The 11,934-nt window shown below is 44.4% G+C and overlaps 2 protein-coding genes across 2 annotated transcripts; both read right to left on the bottom strand.

Moving 5' to 3' along the window:
* Positions 1 to 459: 459 nt before the first annotated feature.
* On the bottom strand, positions 460 to 8,890 carry LOC134565203 (uncharacterized). Its single transcript, XM_063424689.1, has 2 exons — positions 8,381 to 8,890; positions 460 to 2,973 (listed from the first exon to the last, which is right to left on the bottom strand). Exon 2 carries the CDS (start codon positions 2,676 to 2,678, stop codon positions 900 to 902), a length of 1,779 nt encoding a protein of 592 aa, XP_063280759.1. The 5' UTR covers positions 2,679 to 2,973; positions 8,381 to 8,890; the 3' UTR covers positions 460 to 899.
* On the bottom strand, positions 3,136 to 8,374 carry LOC134565201 (uncharacterized). The gene is made up of 2 exons (XM_063424687.1): positions 3,837 to 8,374; positions 3,136 to 3,157 (listed from the first exon to the last, which is right to left on the bottom strand). Exons 1-2 carry the CDS (start codon positions 8,213 to 8,215, stop codon positions 3,136 to 3,138), a joined length of 4,401 nt encoding a protein of 1,466 aa, XP_063280757.1. The 5' UTR covers positions 8,216 to 8,374.
* Positions 8,891 to 11,934: the final 3,044 nt, after the last annotated feature.

The raw sequence follows: 11,934 nt of genomic DNA, 5'->3' as shown, positions 1-11,934 counted from the left end.
TGGTCCTGGTCGCAGCAGAGGCACTCCTGCTGAAGGAGGTAGTTACAAAGAACAATAACCGGGCAATTAAGGCCGGAGCCGCTCCTTTTCACTTTTTAATGAGGTAGGAAAGTGTTGCCAGGCAACTCCTCTTCAGGGCAGCTTCCCTCTCCACTCAAACTGGCTGGGGTGTGGGGGTTAAACAGGAAAAACCCCCATTCCTCCAAAAGGCTGGGCGACGGCACAAACCGGGAGGAGGGGGGCACACTCCCAGAGCTCTCCCAACATGCCAATGCGTGCTCCGTGTTCTCCCCCGGGGGGGACAGAGCTGTCCCGCCATGGGGCTAGGACAGGGACAGCCCAGCCTTTTTTTTTTTTTGACAGGGAAACTTGTTCATAACACTGCGGTTTCACCTGAGGCAAACGGGTAGATGGCAAAGGGTCCCCTTGTTAGCGTAGGAAAACATATAACCACACAGAGGCGATCATATGCGGTTCTTTATTCCAGCGCGCGGGACACCGGGGTGATAATACACCCAAATCTGATGTCCAAAGCATACAGAGTCGATTCGTGATTTTTATAGTTTAAATTATACACATGTTAACTAACCCCCACCCCTAGATACTGATTATCCTATTCCTTAGTTACTATCTTAAATCATACCTACGCTTCTACCCTGATCCACACTTGATTTGGTTAAAACAATAGCATGGAGCTGTTTACAGAAACTGACGCTTGTTCCCAGCTAGCTGCGTCAAGTTCCAGTTGTACGTTCTCTACTTTCCTCCCCTTACATATTACTCAATCTAGAAATTATATTTTTAACCCTCCACCAACATTCCCCCCTTTGAAAGTATTTTCACTCTAATATACTAAGTGTAAATGCTTTCACTTAATACAGTCCATTAGGCTTCAGAGTTCATACTGGATGTTCATCTTCAAATCCTCTGTTGTCATAGGCTTTGTCCGGGATGTTGTTGCGGATTGAAGGTGCTGGGTTCCGTGCCAATGCCTTCATTATGGTCCTGTTCCAAGATGCCTTTTTCTGTATCTCTCTCTTCAGGATTCTGTAAACTAACCAAATTACTAAAAATATAATCAGTAAAATTATCAGATTTTCAAGGATAGACTTTATCCATGAACTCACATTCCATCCTAATCCTTCAAAGATTTTACCCAACCAGCTAGTAGCTAAATCCTTTTGTTCCTTTTGTGCCGCATGCTCTATTTGTTTTAGCTGACTGATGTCATGTTCTACATCTGCAGTTACATTTGGGATGTGGATGCAGCAATGGTCGATTTGTCCCTTTAAATATCCACACACTCCGTGTTCTTTCAAAAGTAACATATCTAAAGCCAAACGATTTTGCAGGGTCATTTTGGTGGTGGCCTGTAATTGCACATTGAGTTCCTTAAATCCCTCTCGTGTGATTCTTGCTAATCTGTCTACCTGACCTGTGAGTCTATATAGCATTTCTCTATTTCGATAATTTGCAATGGGACCAAACAAGGATTCTAGGGCCCACCCAATCTTTACTCCACTAGAGGGTTCCTTCCAAGTGTCATCTGGGTTCTTGTCTTCTGAGACGTCTCGCTTTGCTTTTATTTGCAAGGCTTCACTGCTCCTGTTAAATGGGGATTTCTTCCAAATTGGACATAAAGTGGGAAGGCCCAGGGTGATTTCTCTTACCTCCCCGTCCATAGGCAAGTGTGTTGTCCATGTGCCATCACTCATTGCCCATACAAATGGTCCTGGACTTCGAATTGTACTCTTGCTACATCCTACTATAATCTTAGAATCTATTTTGCCTTGTTTGTGTTTAATTTTCCTGCAGGCACAACCAATTCGTAAGGCTATTGCCAATGGTGACCACTGTTTCATTTCCAGATTATCAGAGGTGCAATCATAAATTTTCTTACATACCCACCAACTTACCTTATTTGCCTCTTTCTGACTGCTAGTATCAGTATTTGTCACTGTGGGATCTGTCTCATTTTCAGAGCCTTTCCATTTAATGCACCAGGGTGTGCTTTCCATATATTGGAATTTCTGGAGGATGCTCACAGACCATGCACTGTCCCAAGGTTCCAGTCCTTTCCAATCCTTCTCTTCACATTTCCACACCACAACACTCTCTGTAGCGTTGTCCCTGATCTTTTGATAGCGTAGAAACCAACATTGCCATTTTGCAAGGTCTTGGTCCTTAACCCACCACTCTATGATTTGTCCCAATTTGCCATTACTAAGAATGCACTCTGACTTTCTCATGGGTTGCATATAGGAATCCTCTGTTATCTTCCAGTATTCTCTGACCACCACCCTTGACTCTGGTACTTGTTTACAGTTAATTGTTTTGTTCCCTCCTATTTCAGGTAATTTTGATGTTATTATTCCCCAGCTTACTGGGTCCCCTGCTGCCTTTGGTATTGGCAGACAGGCCGTTATTCTGCTGGTATTATGCATTTTGGCAAAGTCTCTGACCAATCCAATCATTACATTCTCAGCCCGAATTTCATTAGAAATTTCTATTACTTGTGTTTTTGCCTGTATCTCTCTCTTCATTCTAGAATGAAGAGTTGTTAGTTGACCCTTCTGTATCCCATATCCCAAAGTAACAGCAATCCCTACTGGTGACATTAGTATCCATGAAATTAACATTACCCACAAGAAGAGCATGAGCACAGTTACCAATACCATTTGAACAGTTACAGACGTTTCAGCCTCAGCTTTGTTGGTCCAAAAGTTTCTACAGCCCACGACTGGACTCCACGAGGGACCTTCTTCACACGCGTGTAGTGTATCCAGGGTTCCACTCCAGCCACTTTGACTGCTGTAAAGGTGGTTAGCAGTACCTGATGGGGACCAGTCCACTTCTCTTTTAGTGGTTCTTCGTTCCAGGTTTTGATGTATACCTCATCTCCTGGTTCGATATTGTGGACTGGATTCTCCAGGGCCAGTGGTCTGTTCCACACGAGAACACTTCGGAGCCGAGCTAGAGTTTTCCCGAGGGACAGAACATAATTATACACATCTTGTTTCCCTGTGACATGAACATTTGGATTGGGGTTAGGAGATTCATATGGTTTCCCATACAATATTTCATAAGGACTAACTGACATCCCACTCCTAGGCTTTATCCGAACCCTCAGCAATGCTATCGGCAGAGCCTGTGGCCACTGCAGTTTGGCTTCCTGGCATATTTTACTGATCTGCCTCTTCAGTGTCTGGTTCATTCTTTCTACTTGCCCACTTGACTGGGGTCTCCATGGTGTGTGGAGGTCCCAAGATAATCCCAATAACTTGCTTACCTCTTGTACCACCGTGGCTATGAACTGTGGGCCTCTGTCTGATGATATCCCTAGGGGCACCCCAAACCTGGGAATGATCTCCTGTAATAACCACTTAACTGTTTCCTTTGCTTGGTTTGTGCGACAGGGAAGGGCTTCTGGCCATCCAGAAAACGTGTCAACCCCTACTAACAGGTATTTGTATCCCCGAGTTTTTGGCAGTTCTGCAAAATCCACTTGCCAATAGTCTCCTGGTTCTATTCCTATCCGAATTCTGCCTAACTGTGCCTGTCGTCTAGCTACCGGGTTGTTTTTCAGGCAGATTTCACATTTAGACATTACTGACTTGGCCATTGTTTGCATCCGTACTGAGATTAGGTATTGTCTTAACCACTTTACCAACGCCTCTGCACCCCAGTGACACTCATTATGCTTTACCTGTAAAATTTCTCTCATTACCAAAGGAGGTACCACTATTTGCCCTTGTGCGGTTACATACCACCCTTCTGCGTTCTTCTGTGCCTCTGGCAGTTGTGCTAGTCTGTCATCTTCTATTGTATAGTTTGGCTTCGGAGGCAAATTAAATTGAGAGATATTAAGTCTTGATGGTATCAATGCCATTGTTTTCTGCACCTCTCGCGCTACCTGACGGGCTGCCCAATCTGCTTTTCGATTTCCTTCACAAATTTTGGAGTTGCCTGATTGATGTGCCTTGCAGTGCATGATTGCTACTTGTTCAGGTTTTTGTACTGCATCTATCAATTGTAGGACTGCATCTTGATGTTTAATATTTGTCCCTTGGGAGGACAGCAGTCCTCTTTCTTTCCATAAAGCTCCGTGTACATGCACTACTCCAAAGGCATATTTGGAATCAGTCCAAATATTCACTGTCTTCCCTTCACTCAGCTCGAGTGCTCTGGTTAATGCGATTAGTTCTGCCCTTTGTGCAGACGTGTTAGGTGGTAGTGATTTTGCCTCTATTACTACATCAATTGTAGTTACCGCATATCCCGCGTATCTAGCTCCGTTCTCCATGAAGCTGCTTCCATCTGTAAAGAGTTCCCACTCTGGTTGCTCCAGGGGGACATCCTTCAGATCTGTTCTTGCTGAATAAGTGTGCTCGATGACTTCTAGACAGTCATGCTCTAATGGACCTTCCTCAGCTGTGGCACCTAGAAATAGAGCTGGATTCAAGAGGTTAGTTGTTTTTAATGCAACATCATCCTGCTCAGCCAGGGTTACCTGATACTTCATCATCCGGCTTGGAGAGAGCCAATGGCCCCCCTTTTGTTCCAGGACTGTAGTTACCATGTGTGGCACATAGACATCTATGTGTCTTCCCATTGTGAGCTTCCTGGCTTCCTGTATCAGCAGCACGGTAGCTGCCACTGCCCGCAGACATGAAGGCCATCCGGCACTTACGTTGTCGAGTTGTTTGGAAAAGTAACCCACCGGCCTTTTCCAGCTTCCCAGTCGTTGGGTCAGGACTCCCAGTGCCAGTCGCTGCCTTTCATGCACGTATAGCTGAAAGTCTTTAGACAGATCAGGTAACCCCAAAGCAGGAGCAGTTGTCAGTGCTTCCTTTAACTTCTGGAAGGCCTCTTTCTGTGGTTTGCCCCAGGTGAACGGCTGGGTCTTCTGAGCCTCGTACAAGGGTTTTGCAATCAGTCCATAGTCCATGATCCACAGGCGACACCACCCTGTCATTCCGAGGAAGATCCGCAGCTCGTGTAGATTCTGGGGCTCTGGAATAGCACAGATAGCTTGAATACGATTAGTACCCAGTTTTCTCTGCCCTTGTGAGATTTCACATCCCAGGTAAATCACAGTCTGTTGGGCAATTTGTGCTTTTTCTCTGGATACCTTATACCCTCCCATTCCTAATGAATTTAAGATCTCAATGGTTACCTTTATGCAGGTCATTTCTTCCTCTGTTGCAATCAAAATGTCATCTACATACTGGAGTAATAAATATTGGTCTCTTGGTACTTGCCCTTCTCTGGTCCAGATTTCCAGTTCTTTTGCCAGTTGACTTCCAAAGAGAGTGGGGGACCCCTTGTACCGCATCGGTAATCGAGTCCAGGTGAGCTGAGTTTTTCTTCCACTTTCTGGATGTTCCCACTCAAAGGCAAATAGTTTCCTACTTTCTTGGTCAAGGGGTATACAGAAGAAAGCATCTTTTAAGTCAATTACAGTAAACCATTTATATATCTCTTTTACGGATGCTAACAATGTATAGGGATTGGCAACCACTGGATGAATGTCTTTTGTTGTTTCATTTATACCTCTTAAATCCTGTACAAGTCTATACTCACCATTGGGTTTCTTCACTGGGAAAATTGGGGTGTTGTATTCCGATTTACATTCCTCTAGAATTCGATATTTTAAAAATTTATCAATGGTCTTTGCTATTCCCTGTCGTGCTTCTGGTTTTATAGGGTATTGTTTGATTCGTACAGCCTTCGCTCCTTCTTTTAACTCTACATGTACCGGTTGTGCCAATTTAGATTTTCCAGGTACATCTGTTTCCCAGACAGAGGGAATTACCGCATCTTCTACTTCTTTAGGAATATTAGAAATTGGTTTTTCTTTTATCATCAAAATCTTTCCTGTCTTAGACTCCGGAATTTTCATTACGAGTTCACCATTCTCAAAAGTAATTACTGCCTCCAGTGCTGCCAGTAGATCGCGCCCTAAGAGCGGAGTTGGGCAGTCTGGCATGTATAAGAATTCATGGGTCAAGATCTTATCTTCAAAGCTCAATTCTAGGGGTTGCAAGAATGGCCGTACCTCCTCCTTCCCTGTGGCTCCAATGACTGCTGCTGACTTGTTCCCGATTTGCCCCTCAAGATAATTTAGTACAGAATGTGTGGCCCCCGTGTCAATGAGAAAATCTACGTCTTTTCCTTCTAAATGCAAAGTCACCATGGGCTCTCTTGATCCTGGCTCCCTCTCATGTAAAACCCTGACCCTGGCTACACCATCCAGCTGATGCTCACCACTTTGATTAAACATACTGTCTAATTGAGGCTGACCATTCTGGCTAAACCGGTTTGGACACTCCCTTTTCCAGTGTCCCTCCATCTGACAATATGCACACTGATTCAGACCTAATCTACCATGACCAGAACCTCTGCCAAAGCCACCTCTATTAACGCCACGACCACCTCTACCACGCCCCCGCCCCTGTCTCTGTAAGACTGCCAAAAGGCTTTGCCCCTGTTTCTTGACAATTTCTCTGTCCCTGTTATTATAAACTTTCCAGGCAACCTCTAGGAGTTTATCCAAGTTTCTTAACTCTTCACCTTCCAGTTTCTGTAGCTTTTTCCTAATATCTTCCTGTGCCTGACCCAGAAAAATAAAGGCAAGCTGAGTTCTTCCTTGCTCACTGTCTACTTGAAGATCAGTATATCTTCTAGCTGCTTCCTTAAGTCTTTCTAGAAAGGCAGTGGGAGATTCTTTCTTTTCCTGTCGAATTTCATACAACTTAGACCAGTTCATACTCTTAGGTATTGCCTGTTGAACACCAACTGAAATCCACTCCTGATATCTCTTTAGCCTTAACATATCCACTCCAGAGGGGTCATTAGCATCCCACTCTGGGTCTGCAGTGGGAAAATTATAATCCAGTGTCCCTGTCACCAAACCATTTCGTATGTCTTCTCTAGCTCTTTCTCTTGCTGCTCGAAGAACCATATCTCTCTCTGTCTCATCCATCAGAGTGTCTAATATGACATGAATATCTTCCCAATCGGGGTTCTGAGTTTTCATTATCATCTTAACCACACGAGCTACCTTATCTGGGTTTTCTCTATACGTTCCGGCTGATTGTTTCCATATAACTAAATCAGCAGGTGAAAAGGGTACCTTTACAAAGACAGGTCCATTAGTTCCCACCCCCTGCCTTAGTGGTGCAATAATCGTTCTCTTTTGTTTGCCTGATTTTAATATACCCTTTCCTGCCTGAGGCCACTCCAGGGCCAGTTTTCCTCGTGTTCGGTGAGCTACTGGGGCGTCTAGTTCATCTGCTTCACTGTCACTACTTTCCATTCTATCTGTCTTCTTCACATTCCCCCTTTGCTTCTGCCTCACAATCACATCCTGGACAGGTGAATCGGGGAGGGGAGGATACAGGGGGGCAGACGGGCCAGAAGCTGGTGAAGGAGGTGTAGGTGGGAGCGGAGGGTACCCTTGAGCTGGTGTTAGAGGGGGGATAAATCTTTCAGCGGGTGTGGGCGGGGGAGCAGGATAGCTTTGAGCAGGTGTATGTGGAGAAGGGGGGGTTCTCTGAGCAGGCAGAGGAGGGGCAAGCGGAGGAGCGGCTGGCACAGGCAGAGGAGGATAATTACCTTCAGCAGACAAAGGTGGGGGTGAAACATATTGTGCTGGCGCGAGCGAGGGGGGTGTAAGAGAATCAGGTGGGGTCAGGGTGAGCGGGGTAGAACTTGGTGTTGAGGGGGCTGTGGTGGTTCTGGGAGCCATGGGAGATACCAATAATTCCGATTCCAGTTCATCTCTTTTTCCCCCTAAAATTTCACTTAAAACTGCATGTTCCATACAATGCTTATTTTGGACGCAAGCCAGACACTTATTATTCTCAAGCTTCATTGCTTTCATTTTGTCAAGCCACAAAACCGGTTTCTCAAGCAAGCACAGAAATAAGTCAATATATGGTAACTGTTCTACCCTTCCATCTTGTGTACAAAGCGATCTAAGTTGCATAATAACCTTCACATCAAAAGACCCGTTTTTCGGCCACCTCTGATTTTCAGGCAAAGCGTATTTTGGCCAGTGAACATTACAATATTCAATCAACTTATCTTTTCGTAATTCCTGACCGAAGTTCCCCTCTTTCCAATGTGCCAACAAACAACCCAACGGAGAAGAACTTGGTATAGAGGCATTATTGCTGCCCAAAACCTCTTTTAACCCTTTTAGTTTCTCCATATTACAGATACATAAAAACCACAGATGCCGAACCTGCAACGCTTTCGCGATGTCTGACGGACGGCTGCCTAGGCAATACCACCAGGAATTCCTTTTGCCCAACCAAGCGTAGCTTTCGCTGCGTCTTAATGGCAGGCCCCCAGACCAGAGAATAAAGAACCTTACCTCTCACCAGGGGTCGTTGTGAGCGGCGAGGGTCGCGGCGCCGATGGGCTCCCCGAGAAATCACCCGGTGCCGGCTGGAGCGTGATTGGGTCGCGGGGTCCTGGCTGCGCCCACAAGGTCCCGTCCTGGGTCGCCAAAAATGTTAGCGTAGGAAAACATATAACCACACAGAGGCGATCATATGCGGTTCTTTATTCCAGCGCGCGGGACACCGGGGTGATAATACACCCAAATCTGATGTCCAAAGCATACAGAGTCGATTCGTGATTTTTATAGTTTAAATTATACACATGTTAACTAACCCCCACCCCTAGATACTGATTATCCTATTCCTTAGTTACTATCTTAAATCATACCTACGCTTCTACCCTGATCCACACTTGATTTGGTTAAAACAATAGCATGGAGCTGTTTACAGAAACTGACGCTTGTTCCCAGCTAGCTGCGTCAAGTTCCAGTTGTACGTTCTCTACTTTCCTCCCCTTACATATTACTCAATCTAGAAATTATATTTTTAACCCTCCACCAACACCCTGTTTAGTGAGGTAGGGTGTTATTAAGGTTCCACTGCAACAGCCGCTCTTACAAGCAGAGCTTCATTCATGGTAGAAGGCAGCAGAAGACGGAACCCCGCAGTGGTGGTGAATTTTTCCCACAGTGACTGCAGTGTCCTTCCCCTCAGAATGCCTAGAAAGCCAAGAGAGAGCTAGGAGCTGCACCCAACCCCTTTCCTCAGCTCAAATCTAGCAATATCTCTGCCCTTCCCAGAGAAATCCCCAGGTAAAGAGAGAGATTAGCCAGCTACACCTCTCCCCTGAGCTGTGGCAACTTCTTTTGTCTATCTTAAGTACCCGGTGGTTATCTCCTAGCAACATATGGGAGAAAATTCCCCGAGAGAAAGAAACAAATTACTGAGAATATTCCTATGTGGGAAAAAGATAATTTAAAAGACTGGAAATATGGACTAATTAGCATGAGAAATGAGAAATCAATTACCAGTAGAAAAGAGAATACTAATTAATGAAGAGAACTACATAACCTGTAAGCCAATGAACACTAATGACAGCTGTACTAGGAACTCATATCCCCACTAAAACCAGCCATTGGACAGAGATGAATGCTTGACCCAGTATGTTATATGCATGCAGAAATGGTTGAAAGGGCAGAGAAAATATGAACAATGGCATTAGTATAACCAAAACCAGGGAAATAAACTCTCAAACCAGTTTGTTAGGTTAGAAAGTCTGTGACATTAATTTGGAAGATTTGAGAAAAGCTAAGGTTATAGTTAACAATAGATGTTGCTAATTTATCTGAAATGAATAGATAAGCTTTGCTGAAATCAGTTAAAAGTTAGAAGATGGTTAAAAGAAACCGGATTTAAGATAAGCTACACCAGATCTAGTAACTCATTGCTTGTCAACTTTATGAAAAACAGAGAAACTAATCAATAGAACACATGACAATTGAAAACCTCCTGTTTCCAGAAACCCACTGAAATAGTCCTAGAAAACAGGAAACAAGGAGTTTCCAATGATTCATCAATCACATCTGCATTGAAAAGGTTGAAAGTTTAGAACGAGGAAGACTTGTTTTACTTCCTCCTTTTGGTGACCACTCTTCACAAAAGGACCACCAACTAATTTCAGGGAACAAACTACTCACGCTTAATAGCCTTTTTGTCAATTAGCATACGAAGAGGAGAAGAGGAAGTGATAGGGGTATGAATATGCATTTGTATTTTGTGTATTCAACACTTTTGTAAATAAAAGGCTTTGTAATTACCTGTGATCTTTGCAGTGCGCATTAGGGAGCTATCCCACGCGCTGCCCGGCGTCTCAATAAACATACACTTTCTAACTTTAACTGTTACAGAGTTTTGTCCGTTACAGTTGAATATTGATATTAGATTGATATTCATATTTTAATAAATCATCTGGCGACCGCGGCAGGACTCTGCTCTCTCTGGCTGAGGGGCCATCAGGGTCTGGGACCTTCTCTGGGCCCCCACCAAGAATTTTCTGGGAAGAGGGCTCCGGCAGCCCTGCTGACATCCAGGGGAAAGACCAGGACCTGCCAAATCTACAGACAAAAAAGTATATTTAATAAATATTGGAAATGAGTACCTTTGAATACAGGTGGCTTATAAGTCATAAGAGACGTCTTATGCAAAGCAGTGGCCTGATTGGGTTTTTTAAGCTCCACAGAATCTGGTATTTGTGGTTTGTGTTTCAAGTGGTGCTGGTAGCAGCACCAGGAGTTTGTAGCTTGTGGCCTGAGGTGGGGCAGCAGCGGCAGCAGGATCTCCAGTTTTGCTGTGCTCTGGGAGCAGTAGTGGCTTCAGTTTTGCTTGGTTAGAGGCTGAGAAGCAGCTTGGTAGGCTGCAGTTTGGGTGCCAGCCATGAGTTTTGAGACGAGAAGGGTGCTGTTGTGGGTCACAGGAGATGGCAATTGCAGCCCGTGCGCAGGCCAGATGTGCATGTAGTGTAAACAGATCTTTGTTTTGTGTTTGTGTGTTTACACTGTGAAAATTACTGGTGTGCCGTACATGTTGTGGTTTGTGAGGATTTGTATTTTGATTTGTGTGTTTTTGGGGTCTGCTAGCAGTGTGCTGTACTTGTTTTGGAGGAGTGGTGTATGTTTAAAGTTGTAAAAGAATTTTAAAACCCCCGCCTGATCACCAGAGGGATATCTGTGTTTGTGTTTGCAAAAGCAGAAGGATTTGGAGTGCTTACACCATGCCTGGAGTATGTGCCACAGAGAAGTGCTGTGTATAAGTTTTGTTTGTGTGGCTGACAATGATATTTTAACCAGTGTGTTAAGCGGAGAAGACGGTTGTGGGTGAATAAGCTGTTTATTTTGGGTGTAAAAGAACGAGTGGTGTGAAAGGTTTGAAATTACACCCGGTATCACCTTGGTAACCGGCAGAAGGATTCAGGTTTTGTAGTCTAGCACTGTGTTTTACCATCCCTGCTCAACCTCAGAAGGTTTTGATTGTGGGGACTTGTCTTGACTGTGAAGAAACATACTTGATTTTTTGTGAGATTTTTTAATTGCCAGGGTGTGTGGAGTGGTATTTTAACTAAGAACTGATGATTCCTGGCCGCAGAGGAGTGCGGGACGGTGTGTGGCCAGGGTCATCCCCCCGCTTCCCTCTTGCAGAGGGATTTGTGCTGTGTCCCCGCTTGAGTCCTTTGGCTTATGGAGAGACTGTTAAAATTTTTGGTTGAGTGTGTATGTTTGGCATTGTTAACATCTGGCTGAAGCCAGATATTGGTTGGTATTTTGCAAGGTCCTCATCTGTACTGATTACGGCTCGACAGGAATTGTGTTAGGTTTTAACTGTACGCTTGCTGCAGTATGTGTAAAACTGCTTGCAATTTTTGAGCGCATTTTAGTTGCAATATAGGCAGTGCAAGGTATAACAGAGGACTTGGTTTGACAGCGATTTGTAATCAGCAGTTTAGGCAAAGAAGAGGAGAAAAGTGTGTGTTTTCAATTTGTTTAATTGTGTTGTGTTGTTTCCTTTTAGATTAAAATAAAAAGGAGCTTTT

Source organism: Prinia subflava (genome assembly GCF_021018805.1).
Source record: "Prinia subflava isolate CZ2003 ecotype Zambia chromosome W unlocalized genomic scaffold, Cam_Psub_1.2 scaffold_39_NEW, whole genome shotgun sequence".
Classification (NCBI taxonomy): Eukaryota; Metazoa; Chordata; class Aves; order Passeriformes; family Cisticolidae; genus Prinia; species Prinia subflava.
The sequence above is the reverse complement of the archived record's forward strand: the minus strand, read 5'-3'. Positions and strand labels throughout refer to the sequence as shown.

Bases quoted from the DNA above. Each gene is read 5' to 3' on its own strand.
- LOC134565201 (XM_063424687.1), bottom strand. From the start codon at position 8,215: ATGGAGAAACTAAAAGGGTTAAAAGAGGTTTTGGGCAGCAATAATGCC. The intron at 3,158-3,836 runs GCCAAACTATAC...GCCAAACTGCAG, and splicing joins CAATTTAATTTGCCTCCGAA to TGGCCACAGGCTCTGCCGAT.
- LOC134565203 (XM_063424689.1), bottom strand. From the start codon at position 2,678: ATGGTATTGGTAACTGTGCTCATGCTCTTCTTGTGGGTAATGTTAATT.